The sequence below is a fragment of the Alternaria postmessia genome, assembly GCF_024291825.1.
Source record: "Alternaria postmessia strain BMP 2775 chromosome Unknown scaffold_60, whole genome shotgun sequence".
NCBI lineage: Eukaryota > Fungi > Ascomycota > Dothideomycetes > Pleosporales > Pleosporaceae > Alternaria > Alternaria postmessia.
In genome coordinates this window covers 141,271-160,877 of record NW_026260133.1, presented here as the reverse complement: position 1 = coordinate 160,877, position 19,607 = coordinate 141,271, and the positions used below count along the sequence as shown (strand labels likewise).

The 19,607-nt window shown below is 51.2% G+C and overlaps 8 protein-coding genes across 8 annotated transcripts; 4 read left to right on the top strand and 4 right to left on the bottom strand.

The window, feature by feature from the left end:
* Positions 1–118: 118 nt before the first annotated feature.
* Positions 119–970, top strand: J4E82_008054 (uncharacterized protein; the record flags this gene model as incomplete). Its single annotated transcript, XM_051734293.1, has 1 exon — positions 119–970. A coding segment is annotated over one exon (852 nt), but the record flags the coding sequence as incomplete, so codon positions are not given.
* Positions 971–1,571: 601 nt separating this feature from the next.
* J4E82_008053 (uncharacterized protein) lies at positions 1,572–2,853 on the top strand (the record flags this gene model as incomplete). The annotated part of the gene is made up of 4 exons (XM_051734292.1): positions 1,572–1,702; positions 1,749–2,005; positions 2,066–2,392; positions 2,465–2,853. The coding sequence occupies 4 exons, from the start codon at positions 1,572–1,574 to the stop codon at positions 2,851–2,853; spliced, it is 1,104 nt and encodes a 367-aa protein (XP_051585999.1).
* A 50-nt stretch (positions 2,854–2,903) lies between these two features.
* On the bottom strand, positions 2,904–4,330 carry J4E82_008052 (uncharacterized protein; the record flags this gene model as incomplete). The annotated part of the gene is made up of 3 exons (XM_051734291.1): positions 2,904–3,317; positions 3,372–3,954; positions 4,002–4,330. 3 exons carry the CDS (start codon positions 4,328–4,330, stop codon positions 2,904–2,906), a joined length of 1,326 nt encoding a protein of 441 aa, XP_051585998.1.
* A 592-nt stretch (positions 4,331–4,922) lies between these two features.
* Positions 4,923–5,805, bottom strand: J4E82_008051 (uncharacterized protein; the record flags this gene model as incomplete). Its single annotated transcript, XM_051734290.1, has 4 exons — positions 4,923–5,221; positions 5,274–5,456; positions 5,509–5,632; positions 5,680–5,805. 4 exons carry the CDS (start codon positions 5,803–5,805, stop codon positions 4,923–4,925), a joined length of 732 nt encoding a protein of 243 aa, XP_051585997.1.
* A 684-nt stretch (positions 5,806–6,489) lies between these two features.
* Positions 6,490–7,814, top strand: J4E82_008050 (uncharacterized protein; the record flags this gene model as incomplete). Its single annotated transcript, XM_051734289.1, has 2 exons — positions 6,490–6,517; positions 6,586–7,814. The coding sequence occupies 2 exons, from the start codon at positions 6,490–6,492 to the stop codon at positions 7,812–7,814; spliced, it is 1,257 nt and encodes a 418-aa protein (XP_051585996.1).
* A 106-nt stretch (positions 7,815–7,920) lies between these two features.
* Positions 7,921–11,276, bottom strand: J4E82_008049 (uncharacterized protein; the record flags this gene model as incomplete). The annotated part of the gene is made up of 5 exons (XM_051734288.1): positions 7,921–8,955; positions 9,713–10,354; positions 10,403–10,690; positions 10,744–11,057; positions 11,108–11,276. The coding sequence occupies 5 exons, from the start codon at positions 11,274–11,276 to the stop codon at positions 7,921–7,923; spliced, it is 2,448 nt and encodes an 815-aa protein (XP_051585995.1).
* Positions 11,277–12,311: 1,035 nt separating this feature from the next.
* J4E82_008048 (uncharacterized protein) lies at positions 12,312–13,195 on the bottom strand (the record flags this gene model as incomplete). The annotated part of the gene is made up of 2 exons (XM_051734287.1): positions 12,312–12,906; positions 12,957–13,195. The coding sequence occupies 2 exons, from the start codon at positions 13,193–13,195 to the stop codon at positions 12,312–12,314; spliced, it is 834 nt and encodes a 277-aa protein (XP_051585994.1).
* Positions 13,196–17,767: 4,572 nt separating this feature from the next.
* On the top strand, positions 17,768–18,167 carry J4E82_008047 (uncharacterized protein; the record flags this gene model as incomplete). The annotated part of the gene is made up of 2 exons (XM_051734286.1): positions 17,768–18,070; positions 18,126–18,167. The coding sequence occupies 2 exons, from the start codon at positions 17,768–17,770 to the stop codon at positions 18,165–18,167; spliced, it is 345 nt and encodes a 114-aa protein (XP_051585993.1).
* Positions 18,168–19,607: the final 1,440 nt, after the last annotated feature.

The following is a 19,607-nucleotide window of genomic DNA, read 5'->3' as shown; positions in this document are numbered from 1 at the left end:
TCAGTCTCAGTTCGCGATTCTAAAAAATGTCTTGGCAGTCAATCAGGTCAGTTCACTACCTCCAGACTGACAGTTTGAACCGCAAAGATGAACTGACAACTGACTGATTGACTGATAGCAACTCTGCCCAGAAGCCAAGCAAAAATATCTATCGCAAGCCAAGAAGCTTAAGGTGGAGGTACTGAAACGCTTCTACGATGCTTCCACCGGTGTCTATCGCCTGAATGAAGATCTACCAAGCGACGGTATCTGTCAAGATAACAAAGCCCATGCCGTGACTATGGGGCTGCTTCCTAGTCATGCGAACGATCTTGAGCATTTGATTGACCCACAATCGCAGCTCCCTCGTGCCTTCCGGGGCCTTGCTCATTGGAGTGTAGCGGACATTGTCAGTCCGTACGCAACAGGGTTCGCAGTTGAGGCATTGTTTTCACGACATCAAGGTCTTGAAGCGCGGAGGCTCATCGAGCGCGTCTGGGGACCGATGGCTGACACATCAAATCCAAACTACTCTGGAGGACATTGGGAAGCCATGAAGACAGACGGAACGCCGCACGGTCACGACACGTCGTTGATGCATGGCTGGTCGACGTGGCCAGTGTCACTTCTGCCTCGATATTTAGCAGGGCTTCAGCCTACCGAGCCAGGCTGGACGTCGTTTCGCATCGCACCAGTCTTTGCCGGTCTAGAGAGGATCAATTGCACCCTTGCGACCGTCGCTGGTAGTATCGGCGTAGAAATCAAGATTGATGAAGCGGAGGGTCACGGCACGCTGAAAGTCATGGCGCCTTTTGGCGTTCATGCGCAGCTGCAGCCACCTAGGGAATGGGTCATACAAGGACCAGAGTCCATTATGGGAACAGGCGCATGGCAAAACGTATTGTTGTTCAAATCCGCCGTGGCTTCCGGGGCACAAGAGTATCCAGATGCAATGCTACAAGCTACTCCGATCTGCGCGGGCGGGCGGTAAGCCTTCGGTGCTAAATCTAGATCCAACAGCCAAATAACCGCGGTTGTCAGAGAACCGTTAGTTACCCCTCCAATGTCGATCATACAACTCCGGTCCAATGTCCACCCACAGTTTGCGCAAGTTCGAACTAGGAATGTCACTATAAAGGTTGCTAGGGATTGTTTTAGAACACGAGTGAGCCTTATATATACTCTAGTCCAAACACGGCACGGGCGACCAGGCTCCGGTAATTAAAGGCTAGCGGATCAGTGCGGACTAGATGTCGCTGCTGTGATGTACTAACTCTGGTTCATACGGTCCCTGCCGCTCCGTGTTTGCAAAATCCTTTTTTGGACTTAGTCTTGAAGTGTATCCTCACTACAACATTGACGTTCGACATAGTGTGGAGAAAGCAGAATCGGAGCGTCCGAACATTGCAAGATCGGAGATGGCAGGTCGCAAACAGAAGGTTGCAGACGCATGCGCAACGTTCGAGAGGGAAGGTCGCGAGCCCGATGTTACAGACACTAGGTCAAAGATATAAGGCTAGGAAGCATAAGTAGGAGTGAAGCCCTCGTACATTGACGGTCATCAGAGCAGCCTCATCTCGAACACGTTTATCATGCAGCTTCTCAAATATCTGCTTCCGCTCGCCATGAGCGCATCTATCTCGGCGGCGCAACCACTCGAAGAAAGAGACATATCCTCGAGCTGGGCTGGAGTCAACTCCTACTTTCTTCATGCCTATCAAAAGTACGGATCCTTCAGGATTTCTTCGGCTTCGACTGACTGTTCACAGATCCGATCGCTTGGCTGTCCTTGACGCAGTCAAAGATGCCAAGCTCAAGACGTTGCGTATCTTCATCTCTCACACACTTCAAAACAACAAAGATACCGGCTCCGTCAACATGCCCGACATCGAGCCACAACAGGTCGGCACATACGATGACACCCAGCTACGTGCTATTGATCAGCTCATGCTTGAAGCGCGTGAACGAGGCATCAAACTAGTTATCGCTATGCATGACCGCTACCAGTTGGGTTGTTGGGGAAATGGTATGGTCTTCTTCAAATTGGACCAAAGCTTTTACGGCCACTGACGCATCTTGGACACAGACACATACGTTTCCAAATACAAACTTCCTGCTATCGACTGCGCGAAAACGCCTGCCGCTCAGAACGATGTAACATTCTTTTACCAGGATGCATCGCCAATCTACGACTTTGACAACCGCCTTACATACATCCTCCAACACAAGAATCAGTTGATCTCGGGTTCACCGCAATGGAAAGATCTTTCGGATTACATCTTCGCGTTCAACATACAGAACGAAGGGCAAGGACATTTGCGCAACAACATCGCACCTGTACCAAAATGGTGGTGTGATCGAAGCAAGAAGATGCGAAGCATCATGGGAGATAGCAAGATTCTCATCTCAACAGGTACGTAATATACCCGCTTCCATCTGAGACTCCAGACTCCAGAGATTATGGTATTGACCACTCCATATTCAGGCGGCGGAAATGAATTTCCCAACTCCGATATCCCCGAGAATTGGAGCTGCGCAACACTTGATCTCATCGATATCCACTCCTACAGCGGCGTTTCCGAATGGCGCAACAAAGCGCCCATCGCGCTACAGCACGCTCAAGCCGCCAAGAAACTCGTGCTGTTCGAAGAATTTGGCGCTACTGGTTCCGACAAGGCTAGTGTTGTAGGTCAGCATATCGACATCTTCAATGGGCTCAAGGTACCATGGATGGTTTGGCAGATCAACAAGCCGGGCAAAGGTGCTGCAGACTATGAATTCTGGACCAACGAGGCTACGTTTGGGGTAGTGAAGCAGGGGGCAGCCAAGGCGTTGAGTATCTCTGCGGCTCAAACATTTCCTAATCTTGTATGAATTTGGATACGCTCCATCTTTGCAGGTTTTGGGAAATTCAAAGAGCCCAACTACGTATACCATGTAGCCTCAGGGATTTCGTCTAGCAATTCAAATCTTCCTAGCTCCCGATTCTTGTACGCGACTGGATCATGCAGCGTGTGCGTCCTGACGTCCCTCCAGAACCGATCTAAGCCTACTTTCTGGCTTGTCGCCTTCGCGCCTGTGACTTCGAATACTCCAGAAGTGACCCGTAGGCTAGTATCCGTTGCGACGACTTTGACACTTGCCACCCACTCTGCCAGCTCGCCTCGCTCCCGGGCCGTGAGCTTCCCACGGGTGTCCAGGTTACCTGCATACTTGCCCAAGATCGCGTCAACTTCTTGGCCCGCCCGGTCTGCTAGGGCTGACGCGGCACGAAGGTGAGCGTGGAAGTTTCCATAGCGTTCGAGGATATAGAATTCATCTGTCGCCCTCTCTTTGTTCTAAGTCTGCATTAGCCACAATCTTCAGAGCTTGTGGGATACTTGTCTGCTTACATCACCGCCAAATGGCCACGCCCGAGTGCCCTTCACCGTATATCGTGCTGCATATTGTTGTGCGCCTAACGCGATACCGAGATAAAAGTTGCTGAAGACAAGCTGGATAGTTGGGAGTAGCAGCGTGGCGAAGGGTATCTGCAGCGCGCGCGGATCGGGTTCTTTTGTCTCTACGTTCCAACCGAGCGCATCCGTCCAAGGCACGCTCACATCGGAAATCTTCACGCTACCAGACTCGGTCAAGCGGAGACCGATATTGTTCCAATCATGTCCGAATTGAATACCGGGTTGATTGGTCTTTGCGAAAGCGAAGATATGGTTGCCGGTGCTTTCATAGACACCCTCAAGAACAGTAAGGTCAGAGACAACACCGCCAGTATTGAAGAACTTGAACCCGTTGAACACAATGTTGGCCCCATCCGATTTGATCGATAAGTCGCTGTCCCTGGGGTTCACAGCGCCTCCGATGAAATAATTGTTCTCGGTTATAAGCTTCTGGAAGCGGTCGGCTTGTTCAGGTGAGCCGACAATGTTCGCCGTGGTCGACCATAGGAGGTGGTAGCCGAGCAGCATGCCGATTGAACTACAATGATCAATACACAGACACGAACAGGAGAGGACCAATCGTACCCATCTGTTTCAGCTACCTTCCGAATTGCTTTGTAGGCAACACTCCATTGCTGACCACCACCACCATACTGCTTTGGACCAAGGATCTTGAGAAGCCCAGAGTACTTTAGCAGAGCTACTTCCGCTCGCGGAGATTTGTTCTCTTGGTCTCGCACGACGGCATCAGTGGCAAGAACGTCTGCAACCTCTTGCGCACGCTGGAGCCAACCTGCTTCATCTTCCGGAATCGACGACCATTGCTTCTCATACCCGGCGTAAACAGCCGGATCCCTAAAGTCCACATCTTCCGCGTTCCCATGTGGACCATTAGTTCCGTTGGTGATAGCCATCGTGTGCGTATTCAAGATGTTGATGAAGCCTAATTATGTGGCGTGTATCATCAACCTTCCGATGCATGTCCTTATATGCAGGCACTCGTTAAGAGTGCTTCGAAATGATTCGAGAGGCCCAAATTATTGCGTGCTATCGTCTCATCTGCGACCTATCTGTGTGGATGCAGTCGAGCAGGTGGGCAAAACGTGAGTGGTCACCAGAACGGAGGATTGAGACAGGGATGTGCCGCCGACATTGTGAGAATCGAGCTATCTGCCGGCACACCAGCAGCAATAGATCGTTGCGATGCCGTGGGGGTAGAGCGCGGATCGCAGTAGCGTTGCAACATGTGAACGCGTGAGTATGGATGTGGGACGCGTCGACAAACGCTGACGGTGGGGACATCCGCGTCTTTGCATATGTGCTAAGCTCGAACTAGACTAGCCTTACTTCCGAACTCACTATTGATCCCGAACCGCGTTCGCCATCTAACCCCTCAATCGCATCATCCTCAACCCCGAATTACTATCACCCATCACAGTGTTCTGCAAACCGCACGTCGCCGAGGTGCCCTCTGATACCCATACGAAGTAGGGTGTCGCTTATCGCTCACTGCGCCTTTCTGCTCTTCGCAAAGAACCTCGAAGTGTCGCCAAGTGGTAACTCGACAATAGAGTCTTTGAGTAACAGAGCGAACGTCAGGTACCACCCAGTCAGTCCAGCCAAGAAGCAGAATGCACCACCGCCCTTCTTGAGAGAGATCGACGCAGCTGGATGTCCATCTGCCACGGCAAAGTAAGACGCCGAGACTAAGAGGAATCCTAGCTCTACGCAGAAGAAGATGATGATGTATACCAAGTTTGTCGGCAACGAGGCTACAAGGAACACCAAGGCGAAAACCGTCCACACTACGCTATGATTAGTGGTATTCTTGTTCCTCGCTGGTCTAGAGTGACTGACTGATCATGAAGAACCCAAGAGCGTTGTTGTATTCCTTCACGTTGTCTCCATACGCTGCCTGCACACCAAAGGCTGGTGTTAAGATCGCACCATAGCCCGCATAGAACAGGCCAAAAGCACTAAATACTGTGTACGCGAAGCCGTTACCGACGGACAGCTCCCATTGTGCAGTAACCACCAGGCCTAGTATGGAGTCAGCCAAGTCTTACATACCCTGTCCATACAGAAGACTTACCGAAAGCCGCCGCGAAGAAGAAGTTGGCTACGAAGACATTGGCCGTAGTCACTCCTCGCCATTCCATGAGACTGAGCGAAAGCGTAGTCAGGGTTGTCGCAAATACCCCAATCGGCAGTGCCGTCTTGACAAGTCAGCTAACCAATGTTTTATCTACCCAGCGCTACTTACTCCTGCACCCAGTGTCTTTGGAGCTGCGACGGGCACAGCGGGACTTTCATGGGTGAGCTGCTTCTCGACATCAGTAGTGCCAGCGCTGCTTTTGCTGTTCAAGTCGATGGTCGAAAAGTCAGGCATGCTTTTCTGTGTGCACGGGAATCTTCATGCTGCCGAGTGACTCCAAGTCACAGCCTTTTGTATTGAATGGACATGGGCATATACTTGATGTAACTCCGGTATCGACGCGGCACATCTCTACTGTCTATGTGTAGTCATCACGACTATGCGATGGTTTATTACGTGCTTCGGCCTTACTGATAGCGCTGGACAATGTTCAGCATCATCATCGCGCCGACATGATTTCGCATCCTCGTTGAAGGGCACTATGCTGGATTATCTGCACGATAGTGTGGGGTCGATATTAGAGAGCTGTTTTACTGCAACCACCGGCACATGACGTCTTGGAACTCTCGGATTGTCTCATCGACGAGCGACCGAAGATCCTGGACAGCCAATTGAAGGAGCCGGACGTCTGGGGCTGCTGCGGGTTACCCGGTCACAGCTTATCATCCATAAGCCCGGGATGCTGGAGTTGTATGATCCTCGGCGAATAAACCACGATCTACAGGGCTATAATCTAACCTGCGTCAACCCCACAGATCCCACGGATGGCTGCACAGCACGCAATCCACGCTTAATGTGCGCACATCTTACCGGCAACAGTACTCTAGTTTGACATCGCATGGCATCATAGCTCAACATTTCTTTCCAGTATATCCATCCATTTTCGTGCTCGAGTTCTACTGCCTCTTGCGAACAAACATGTCAGCACGAAAGAGACAAAGGACAGGTAAATTTGCCAGAACACTACTTTTATAACAAGAAGAGCAAGGCTGATTATCTCTCCAACCGCAACAGACAGCACCAAAACAAACGGCACAAATGGACACTCCGTGGAACCATCCGATAGCTACACGCCCACAAAGCAACTAGACCTCAACCAAGACCCCAACCGTCTCCTATTCGCATACTGGGTCCCCAACGTCTCCGGCGGCCTCGTCGTCTCCAAGATACCCCAAAAAACAAACTGGGACCTGGCCTCCAACGTGCGCTATGCCAAGACCGCCGAAGCCCACGGCTTCGAGTACGCGCTCACGCAAATCCGTTTCACCGCCTCGTACGGAGCCGAAAACCAGCACGAGAGTGTGTCCCTGTCGCAAGCGCTCTTGCACAGCACCGAGCGTATCAAGCTCATCGCGGCGATACTTCCCGGGCCCTGGAACCCTACTATTGCTGCGAAACAGATTGCGAGTATTGACAACTACACCAATGGGCGTATTGCTGTGAACATTGTCTCAGGCTGGAATAAGAGCGAGTTCACGGCTGTGGGGCAGTGGTGGCTCGAGCATGCGGAGCGGTACCGGCGGTCCAATGAGTTCATCCGCGCATTGAAAGGTATCTGGACTGCAGACAGCGAGGAAGGGTTCAGCTTTGGCGGCGACTTTTACCAATTCCGAAACTACAAGTTGGCGCCTAAGCCGCTTCAGAAACCGCATCCGGAGATCTTCCAGGGCGGGAATAGCGACGATGCGAGGAAGAATGGCGCTGAGGTGAGCGATTGGTATTTCATGAACGGCAACGATTTGGAGGGTTTCCGTGAGCAGATTGCGGATGTGAAGGAGCGCGCGCGCAAGGTGGGGCGCGAGGGGCAAGTGAAATTTGCCGTCAATGGCTTCGTTATAATCCGCGAAACGGAAGAGGAAGCTATTCGCGTGTTGAGGGAGATTCAAGGTAAAGCGGATACGGAAGCTGTTGAAGCTTTTCGTCAAGCCGTGCAACAAGCTGGTGCTAGCACGGGGAATAAAAAGGGCATGTGGGCGGATAGCAAACTCGAAGACTTGGTGCAATACAATGACGGCTTCAAGACCAAGTTGATTGGGACGAAAGAGCAGATTGCAGATCGGATTCTTTTGCTCAAGAGCTTGGGGGTGGACTTGGTGCTGACGGCGCATCTGCATTATGAGGAGGATCTTGAACGCTTTGGAAAGGAGGTATTGCCACTAGTAAGAAAGCTAGAAGCTGCAGGGAGGGGAGAGGACGTTGAAGATGAGATTAGGCGAACAGGTGATATCTATCGCAAGTCCTAAGCAACGCCTATTCTAACCATACCCCTCCTTTTTAAATCGATGACAGTTGTGCGATCTATACCCACTTTCACAGCCTACTTGCCTTGTACTTCCCATGATTTCCTAGTCACGCCTCACGTCCATATCCCACCAGAAGATTCCTCCTCAACCCTTCCAACTCTCCATCACCAAGTCCACAAACCTCCCTCATATACCGTTCCGCCCCACCAAACTGACTATCCAACATCTCCAGCGCCCCCAGCATACTCTCTTTCCTCGCGCTCACCATCCTCAACGCCGCCTCCCTCCCCTTGTCCAGAATCTCCTGTGGAATCTGCTTATCGCCATCGCTACCACTTGATGATCCCCTCGCCGCGTCGTCATGCAATGCTTTTGCGATATCGCCCGGGGAGATGGGCGTCCCGGATGCCTGCGCAGTCATGTACTTTGTAAAAGCGGGACTAGCAAGCAACCTGCGCACGACTTGTTCGCGAACGCCCGCAAGACCTTGTTGCGTAAGATGGTACTCCGTCGCAATCTGATCGCGCGGCACACCCAGGAAATCGAACAAGAGACCAAAAAACATTCCCGTTCGGTCTTTGCCCGCTGTGCAGTGTATCAAAGCCCCCACTCCTTCTCCTTCTCCTTGTCCTGGAGCAGCAGCGGCGGATAAATTTGCTAGATACCGCAGTATAACCCCATACGCATTCCCCCCGCTCTTCAAAAACTCAGAATACGCTTCTACAAAGCCACGTACGTCTTGATCCATGTACTTTGCATACCGTTCCGCCAGGCGCTCGGGACTATAATCGCTTTCTTCAAAGACTGGCACCCACGTCCTCTGCACGCCTGCTTTTTGCATACCTCCTCCTGCGTCTGCAATGGCGTCGTTGTTGTTGTCATTGTTCGAATGACCCTTGTCTACTTCAGGTTTACTCCGTAGATCAAAGACATGCCCAACACCTAGCTGGCGCAGTGCCGTCCACCCCTCGGCATCGACTTTCGACACTTCAGCGCTGCGGAAGAGGAGGTTTGGGCGGAGCGTTGCACCGGATTTTGTGGTGAGGGAGTGCGTGGCTAGGCGCAGGTTGTTGATGTTGGGAATGTGCGTGTAGAAAGGTGGGGAGGGGAGAGTAGTAGTGTTGTCTGGCGTCGCCATTGTCTAGTTTGCTATGGGCGTTTCTGTGCTGGGTGTTTTGGTTGATGTTGGCGTGGTTGGTTGTTGGTGGTGGAGAAGTTTATAACGAGTGGTTGTGGGTCGCTGTTTGCATGCGTAGTCGGTATACGATCAGTATGGAGAGGACCGCAGCAGTGGAGGCGTATGGTTCACAACACGGGTCCTAACTATGGATCATGAAGCAACGCAGAGATTCCGTTCACAGCACGTGTTCTTGTTGAATCTTTGTTTGTCGATTGTCGTCCGAGGTACACGTTTGTTGTTAGTACCTATGTCGGCCCCACCATCCCACCATCCCATTCTCACACTAAGTATGAGCCGAGGTTTGAGAGTGGGATTACATGACATCGGTTTACAGTGTCATTCAACATTATTCTCCATGTGCTTCAGCACCAGCACATTCGTCAACACACACATGAGCTATGAATACTCTAAATTCGATCTGTAGGGGTATAGTATACATGTATCATCAACGAGATCGGAATTACACACCTCTAGTGACATATTCCTTGGGAAAAAACCTATACACCACCAAAGAAGCAGACTTAAAAAAATTGGAAACCTGCAACTGTATGCTACACACGCCTCTGACGCCCCGCGAATGACTTTTCGCGACTTGCAAAACTCAAGAACCCTGCATCACCAGAGGCAGGAAGAGACAAGCTCAAGAAGGCTTATCACACCCAATCCTACCCAAAAGCTCCTTACGATCCCCATGACCGGGAATACTAATCCCACTCACCCTCGCGCTCTCCCTTGCACTGTCCCTCTTCGCCTGTCGTCGCTGACTCGCCCCATTCAGACGTGCAAAAGTCAGCGCATCAACGCCGACTTCCTCTTCCTTTGGCTGTACAGTCATACCGCTTGAGCTCATGCCACTCTCACCACACGTAGTCGCCATGTTGAAAATGGTCTTCGTCTGATCGACCTCAACTTCTTCATCCTCACCCTCGTCGTCGGAGCGCAGATCCTCGGCCGCATTGCCCTTGAGCACCTTGTACACAATTTTTGCAATAGTCGCAAACCATATGCAGCAGAAGACTTGTAGAGTGAGGAGGAGTGCGAGGAAGTAGTAGCGGATCTGCGGGTTCCAGCAAATAGGTCCGTTACGGTCGCTGTATGCTTTGAGGAGATTACCCCAGTGGTTGTTGCCGCCGTATGCTTCGAATTGCGATGCATTGGATGCAGGGACGAACGAGGTCTGCTTCGAGGTGGAGTCGGCGAGGTAACAGCCGGGAGCCATGTCGACGGGTGCGTAGGCGTAGATGGACCAGCAGACCATCATGTAGAGGATGTGGCGGGTGACGACCCAGGAGATGACGAAGAGACCGAAGGCGTAGTCGCAGGCGTTGGAGTAGCCCATGTATTTGAGGAGTTTGGCGGTCTGTTTGGTTAGTTTCCAGCTTGAGATTCTGGTGTGTGGATGACTTACGGGCAAGATGATGTCGACAAAGTCCATGATGGTCAGGATGACGATGCCGACGCGCATGTGGAAGTAACCGTAGGACAGGCACATGAGCGCAGTAGTGAAGATGTGGTGTGTGAACATCTGCGCATAGTCCTTGCGCTTCTCCTCAATGTTGACGACGAGAATCTGCTGAACCCAGAAGCCCCATTGGACGAGATAGTACCACTTGAACAAGCCATCTGCTTCCCGGAAAGGCCAGCCTTCCCATATGGCGTGGAGATTCAGCCAAAACTCCGAGTGGTACATGATGTACTGTCAGCTTGTTAGCATTACCGTTCCGCGAATTGGGTCGTAGTGTGACATACCATTCCTAGAGACCACGATGCAGTGTAGTAGACAATGAGCCATGCCTGCTCCTTGAACCTGTCCAGCCCCTTCTTTGTGCGGATACCACCCAGCCTGGCCAGTGGATCGAGCATGTATTCCATGACTGCTACGCGGACGCCGGTGAATATGACGGTCCACAGCAGAACAAAGGGCAGATCGTCGGTGCCACAGCCGTACATGTCCGTGTCGGGGTTGTAGTACGACATGTGGAAGAACTTGGAGGTCCGGCTTCGGGCGCGGGGGAAGAATGTGTGGGTGAGGCAGAGGAGGGTGAGGAGGTTGACGGAAATGCCTGCGATAGTCAGTATGGGAGCAACCATGACGAACAATGCGTCGGCGTACCGATCTGGTGGTCGCAGATGAGCGTGCACAGCGAGGCCATGAGCCCCTCATCGTCGACCTTCTTCGCCTGCATCTTCCGCCTCTTGGGCGCGGACGGTGCCTTTTGGGTTTGCATGTGCAGCGAGTGTGTCTTTGGCAGCGCGCCGTCGCTGTGCTGTGTTGTCGCCATGGCGGCTGTTTTGCAATATGGACGGTGGTGATTGCAGTCCGGCGAAGGGTCCCGGGGGTTGATGCGGCGTGTGGGTTTCTGGGTGCAAGTTCAATTGCCCGCTCAACAATCACCTCTTAGCGAACGACGTAATCGGGTGGGTGCGTGTCTCAGCAACCAACAGCCATTGAGCAGTAAAAGGCGGGAAAAGAATGGGTACTGGAGCTCCTTGATAGCGTACGGGAGGAGTAGCCGCGCAGGGGAACGAATTGCGCGCGGGCAGACGAGTTGTGTTGTCGAGGAAGCGGTGTGGTGGTCCCAAGCAAAGATATTCAGGGTTTAGAGATGGATGGGGCAAGCGCGCATCAACAATCTCCTGAGCTGGCCACTCGAGTTGCCTCTCTTTTTGCCTGGCTGCTGCGTGTCTGAGTGAGAGGATTGTCTCGCAGGTATCCAATTGCTCCCGCTGTATTTCTGGACAGGTGTCGCGGGAGCTAGCAGCAATCGCAGTATGTAGTAGCTGTGATTCTGGAGCGCGCTACCATATGGGCCACTTCAAAAATGGGGCTCGCGTAACTCCACCGCAGCATGCGCCTCCGGGTGCAACAAGAACAGAGCGAGAGGCTGTTGCGACGGAGAAAAGGAGGTGGCGATCCTACGAGAAAGCTCTGCAAGCTCTGTGCCGTCCTCGTCTGCTCCCAATGCGGCCCCTGCAGCCGTTATCGTCAAGTTGCTGCAAGTATCACGGTGCCAAGTCCTCAAGCTTCGTGCTCCTGCTCCGAAAATCAAGGGTCGCGGGCGTTTCACCTTGCCGACCAATCATACCCCCCACGCCTCCTGCAGCCCCATAATACCCCGCCATGGCCTGACCTGATATGCATGCACAGCTATTGGAAGAAGCCCTACCAACATGGAGTCGACAAGTGCAGTGGTCATGTTACATTACTACGGCTAAAAGACTGAAAATTATTCAAGCGCAGTCGCGTAACCCCATACGCCCAGCAATTTCTCCAAAGTAAATCTACAGCCCCTACTAAACACCTACCTTGCTTCCCTCTAATTCTGGTTCTGCGAGTTGAGAATCCTCAGGATGGCGAGGAACAGGTTGATGATGTCGAGGTAGAGCGAGATGGACGCCGCAATCTCCTCCTCAACATGGTAGTGGCGCATAATCATCTGTGTGTCCACCAGGATGTATCCAGAAAAGATGAGCGCGCAAACGACGCCATACACTAGATCGACCGTGCTGCTGCTGGGAAAGAACATGGACATGAAGCCAAACAGCACAACCACCCAGAGCGCGCCAAAGAGGTACGGTGCCCAGTGCGTAAAGTCGTACTTGCTCTGGCATGCAAACAAGCTCAGCGCGATGAATATGCCCAGCGTGAAGAAGAGCGCCTGCAGCACAATCTTGGAATCGGTAAAGGACACGATGACCGAGATGGAGTATGCTTCCATGGCGGTGAAGCCGGCGAGGAACAGGAGGTTTGTGGGATACGACTTGCGCTTCCAGAAGGTGAGGCCAAGGAAAACGAAGGAGCCGATCAGCGACACCCACATAAGCCATGGGGTGTTTTGGATAAAGTTCTTGTACGACTCCGACATCATCGAGAGGGCGCTTACGGCGGCAGTTGCGAGGAGCTGGACGGTCCTGCGCGTCGTTAGCTTCTGCGATACTTGTCCGCGACCTGCGTTACTTACAAAATGGCATACACCTTCCGGATAAAGGCCATCCGGATGTCCAGCGTCGCCTCGGCCACGACGCCGCCAAACTTGAAGTCATCGGGCACGTTGTCGTTTTCGCTTCGAGGAACGCCGCTGAGGAGAGCTTCTTGGGGGTCGTTGGCTGCCTGATAGCTGGGTGGCGCCTGCGAGTACGAGGGCGCGGCCTCGTCGAGCGAGTCGCGCTGAGGCACGTTCTGGTATTTGGGTGCGCCCATAGTGATGAGTGTGTCGCGAAATCCGGCTGCGTGCGATGCGATGTGCGAGGTTGAGGTGCGCGTTGGTATAGGTGGAAGGATGAAGGGCGAGTGAGATGCACTAGGGCTGTGCTGACATTATGAGGTCACACCTGAGCCGCGGAACTTTGCTTCACGTGCGCCCGTCACGCCGCAACAATCCCTAACACCGAATCTTCCAGCTCACTCCAGATCATCAATAACGCGATTCACGTTTCCTTTTACCGAACCAGCCTGGAAGACTTCATTCAAACATTATTTAATGATGCAACGTAGACCCTTCAATATCGTGTTGGATCCGTGTGGGCGTCAAACAGATGCATACAGCTTCAAGTTCCCACTACATTGCCGATACCGAGTGGACTGCGGTGACCGTGGTCACCGCACTCAATTTAGACCTCTAGTTGAGCTCTCAGGATTGATATGGCGTGGCTTTTTCCATGCTCGTCACAATTCAGATCGCTACACGACATGCTACATGCATGTCCTCATTAAGCAGGTCAGACTCGGCTGTTGGTTTTTCGATAGATGTCCGTACAGCCTCAGGTACAGAAGGCTGAAACTGGAAAATAGGTCGGATGCATAAATGAACGGTGTACATGCTCTTCGGGGAGCGAAAACCCCGCTAATCGGCAGTGGATAATTGCGAGCCGTGGTGCGATAGTGCGATTTTGCCCATGCTGTCAGCTTTCAAAGTCCTGTTACCACAGTGCAGGACCCACGCTGTACAGCCTCGTAGGTCCACGCTCGATGATTTGTATGCATTGATTGCTGGGTTCAAAGTCAGCCACACACAATTGAGATGCATACCCATTCCATGTTCACCAATCAGATGCGCCCTGCGTAAATATCTAACCATACGGAAGCTGCTTCCAAGACCGCCACCATTATCAAGGCCACACTCTTCCTGCAAGGCTGAAGACTATAAGTAATGCCTGCCCTTCACCTTCTTCCGCATGGGCTTTTACCATGGTTCTGATCACATCCTCTATGATGGCCGATGAAAATGTTCAATTCCCCCTCCTTCCCTCCCATCAAGTAGATCCTGAGGCTGGCGAAGTCAGCCCACTCGAAGGTCCGTCGCGACATACCACCAGAAGTTCGTCGCCGAATGAAGAACCAAACCACCATGATGACACCTCGGAGAACGAAGAGGTTGATGGAGGATCCACTGCGTGAGCTCCCAGTTGCTTAACGAGCCTTGTGCGTCGTGTTGATACATGCAGTCAAATTCCGAAACGCGCCAGGACAATCGCAACGGATACGAAGCAGCCTTTTACCTCACAGTATCACCTTTCTCACAAGCCTTCGCAGTACCCTGGGAAATCTCTGGACAAATTGGAACCTCTGGCGAAAAAACTTCGCCTTCATAAGTTCCGCCTATCTAACCTCCACCTGCAAGGCTGGCGCATGGGCGTCTTCCTTGGTTGCTGTCTGTCATTCCTGGTCCTTTGTTCCAACATCGCTATCATTCTAGTAGGAGCGAACAGCAGATCGGGCTACGATGTTGATGGTATATCCACAATTTATGAGAGCAACGACGCATCTGTTCGAAAACTGAACACAATCCTACACGTTCTAATCAACATACTTAGCACCGCTTTGCTCTCCTCGTCGAACTACACAATGCAAGTCCTGAGTTCTCCAACAAGGTCCGAGGTCAATGAAGCGCATGCTGAGGGGTCTTGGCTTGATATTGGAATTCCCAGTCCTCGCAATCTTCGAGTGATAGCGAAGAAACGTGCCGCGCTTTGGTTGACGCTAGCGATATCATCAGTTCCTCTACATTTATTGTAAGTCTGCTCACGAACGCATTCGTTACCAGGAGAAACTCATTAAGTCTAGCTATAATGCTTCCATATTCAAAATCACAACCGTGAGACTTCAGGGAGATACCGAGTACCATATTCACTACATGAACCATGTATCACAGTCTTGGAACGACATCAAGAACGCCACTGACACTGGGAACTGGAATAGTGGGGAGTTCTGGGACATGTCAGATCAATGGGAGGCGTTCTATCAGAAAGAGCCTTCACAAAGGCTGTTCCATGGAGACCTATATCTCGCGATTGATCAGGTGAGTCTGGATACTACACAATTTCCACTTAACACAAATGTATCCATGACCATTGCTGGTTATCTGGCAAACACAACTACTGGTGACGTGAGTGGAGTGAAGGAATTATCAATGGGAGTTTCCGGATGGATACGAGCCAGTCAAGTGTGGTCAGGTGACAACAACATAACTTCTTCGAACATAATGCTCCACGTAGGGCAAGCGTCTTCAAGAAAAGTGGTGGTTCCCCAGAGTAGGGTACAAGTCAGCCTCTACTTTCTGGTCATAGTAGTATGCTTCAACACACTCAAGTTTGTTGTACTGCTCTATGTGCTTGCTACGGACCAATCGGCGTACCTTGTCACTCTCGGCGACGCCGCAAGCTCATTCTTGGAACACAGCGACCCGCACACAAAAGGGAAATGCGTACTGGGCCGAAAAGAAATACTTGTCAACTTCGGTCGCCCGTCGGGTACTCGAGGCAACAACAACACGGAGCTGGAAGTTATATTGCCGTGTCTCAAAGGTCAATGGCTTCCACGCCACCAGCCTTATAAACAGGGAGCCGAGTTCTTCTCGCTTTGCCTGTAAGTTGCTCTTCTTACCTTGTGGGATTATTACTGAGATTACAGCTGTGTATCAACTCTGATCCTGATCTCCACTAGCTTTGCTTGGGCTCGAAGTGCAAACTGGCGATGGGGATCTTCTTCTAGCTCGTATGTATATTCTTCTGAAAGCGCGTCCGCAGTGGCTACGCTATGGAGTGCATGGCTAGCCAACGTACCACAGCTTCTTATGTCATCTTGCTACTTTACAGCAAACCTGGTTTGCACATCAATGGCTGGTACTGAGGAGTGGAACGACTTTGCAACATCCAGAAAGGGTCTGAGAGTCACTCGGCCAAAAGGTCAGCAGAGAAGCACATACTTTCTGCAGCTCCCATACAAGTGGAGTCTTCCACTAATCGCTCTGAGCGGAACACTCCACTGGCTCGTCTCCCAAACATTCTTTCTCTTCCGGGAGGATAACCTACGCGAAAATCGTTCGACCTCGGCTTGTGGGTTCTCGGTGTTCGGTCTTGTCATCCTGCTCTGCGTCTTCCTTGGCTTCTTGGGGTTCATTTGCGCCATTGGGCTGACTATGAAGCCAACGAAGGCTCCAGTCGTGGCCGCTTGTAGTCTCGCTATAAGCGCTGCCTGCCATCCAGCGCCTGACGAAGTCGATCCGCACTTGGCTAAAGTTAGATGGGGTGTCACAGGTAACGAGATTATTGAAGGCTTCGGACATTGTTCGCTTTCTTCGAAACCAGTCACAGAGCCGGAGGAAGGGAGGACGTATCATTAGGCGAAAGGCGACTCGATGGTCATCGTATCCATCAGTCGACAAGATATGATCAACACAACTTCATCCATTGGTGTCTCGACAGTTAGCCGGAGACACATGCCACTGGAAGGTAGTTGACTTCCGCGCGCGATGATGTGGAGTCCAATAGTTCCGCAGCCTTTCTTTTTGGTATCTTGATGTTGCTAGGATAGCCCAAACCCGCCCATGGCCAAAGCGCGCACGAAGCCGGTAGCTTCAATTGTTTCATGAGTTGGATCTATATTGGTGAAATTACGATGTGTTGAGATCGGGAGCAATTGTGATGTTCTGGGGTTATTAATCCAGCACGGTTGCTGTACCCGCCTATTGGCGTGCGTTGATCCCAATCATAGGTTTGACTGGCCTGAAGTGGTTTTGCTTTTAGGAATCAACAATATGATATTGCCAAGGCGTAAGCCGCTGATCCCATTTGTAGTTTAGCGCGACCAACGTATCACGGCGGGATGAGGAATCAAGATCATTTTACACCGCTTTTCACAAATCGATGCTGCAAGACCGATATGGCCGTTCGCGGCAGTTGGACATCCATCGTACAACGGCCTTTTTGGCTGTTAGATATAGCGAATGAATCAAGAGCTGGGTGATCGCAGATTATGCTTCTTCTGTTGTATTGCCCTAAATGTCAAAGACACCTCAGCTTTCGCGTTTCATACTGTGCTAGGCTGGAAAGTCTATCGCATAATGCACCGGCATTTAGGACGTCGAAAGTACGGTCAGTGCTACACTAAGTGTCACTGACGTCACTACGATTTACCCGTCGTCGCTCTGAACAAAGATGTATACGATAGTGAAGTGGAGTAACTTCCTAATCAGTCAGTGCTGTATTGCGGTGTAGTAGTCTTGCTGATCTGTCTCCACGAAACCCGAACTTCCCGATCACGATCAATAGTTACTAGTCCATCCGCTTCAAACGTTGCTGTCTCCTGTCACGTATAAGTATCGCCTGCTCTGGCTTCCTAAGTCGAACATCTCATCACAATCATTTACAACAACAACCACCACACTCTTTACCAACCAACCACACTCACTTCCAACTACACTCATTTCCAATCTCTATACTTCTTCGTCTCTCCTCAATCAACCCATCAACAACCCACCAACAACACTTCAAAATGTCTATCCAGTCTATCATCCTCGCTCTCTTCACTTTCGTCGCTATGATCGCGGCTGTTCCCACCAACTTCAACGTCTTCCAGCGCTCGGATGCCTGTGGCGCCGGCAGCACCGCTCACTGCTGCAACGACGAGACGGCCCAGGCGGTCACCAACCATGATGGCCTCAGTCCCGATGTCGGTGGAATCAAGAACCTCCTCGGCCAGTGCAGCGATATCACTGTTGCTGTTATTGGCGGTGCCGTTCCCATCAAGAACATGTGCAAACAGACTGCTGTCTGCTGTGGTGACATGGAGCAAAATGTAAGATAGATCCTAAGCTACTTCAAACGAATATCCACTAACAATAACATTCTAGGGCGTCGTCAACTTCGGCTGCACTCCTATCAACGCTAACTAAGTCGGGAAGGGGTACATGTGATCTTACGGATGCGCATATATCCACAGGGAATCAGTGACAAGACTGTTACCCGCAAGAGCAGGCCATGGGTGGAAGATTCTTTTCTGAAGTAGTTTTGTGATGGTTTCGAGACGTCGAACCCTAACAGTTTATTCTTAACAATTCTAATTGCTATTTTCGTCGATACAAAACATATGAGAAACTGTGAAAGTCCTATCCCCCTCATCCTGCACCTAAAAGTACGAGCATCTAATCATACCAGCCCCAGACATTGCGGATGTTAGAACAATCAGGAATGAAGCAACTTCCAGAAGGGTCGTTCTGGCCAGGAGCCTCCCAGCACCGGTAGTTGTTGGACGTAGCGATGCAGACTGTTCGAAGAGCCCGTTGGCTGTTCGGTCGGTTCTGTACAACATTGCAATCTTGGTAGATCTTCAGATCGGTTCCACGATCGCGAGAGAACCAGTTCCAAGTCCCTGCGCTAGTCGATTGGAACCTGAAACCGGTTGCTGATTCAGCCCAAGGTTCGCCAGACATAGCCGCACAAAAGTCCCTTTGCGCTACTGCGGGAAGGGCGAGGCCGAGGGTGGCGAGCAGGAGAGTGTTGAGTTGGACCATCTGAGAGAAGTAAGATAAAAGCAGGACACTCTTGTTGGAGAAGACTTACGTTGAAGTGATGGGAATCTTGAAGTGAGTTTAGATAGAAAGCGGAGAAAGTCTGGGTTTGATCGAGACGATAGGTGGTGTTGATAATGATAGTGCGAAGATGTTACGATATCGTGAGTGATGATTTTGGAAGACGACAGAGACGACCCCCTTTATATGTATCGGAAGCATGAATTGATTCAAGGCGATGTAGTCCTGATCTACGGGCTTACAATGGAAGCACCAGCCACTATGACCGATGTAGGGCCGATTCTCGACTTAGATTTCGACCACAATACAATTAACAAAATGAAGCGACGTAGGGCTTACCTGACAAGCCGCTAGGACGTCACTGTTTACCTATCCAAGATCCCTCAAGAAAACAGATTATGCGTACGTATATTCTGGACCACCGTTTCTTGAACAGCTTCCAGAACCCCAACTGCTTATGGTTCTTCTCTCTATCAACTACAACTTTATTGTACCTGGGCGATAGACCCTTGAGCGTAGCCCCTTATACTTACTCTTTTCGTACCAAAAGACATAGCTACAGAGGCACAAAATTGTAGACAATATGTAATCGCTGACAGTTTCATGATTAGTGTAATCCCTAGATGATAGTTGTTCTATGAACATTGCGTAACTTCTCTGGATCCAGGAATGCCGGACATTACGCCAAGGCATGTTTGGAGAGATAATCTCCTTGGTAAAACCGACCTAGCTTGGTATCGTAAGACAGTTGTAGAGCTTGAGTACCACCTCTGTATAAAGAGCAGGTTATCAGTGAAGGATCGA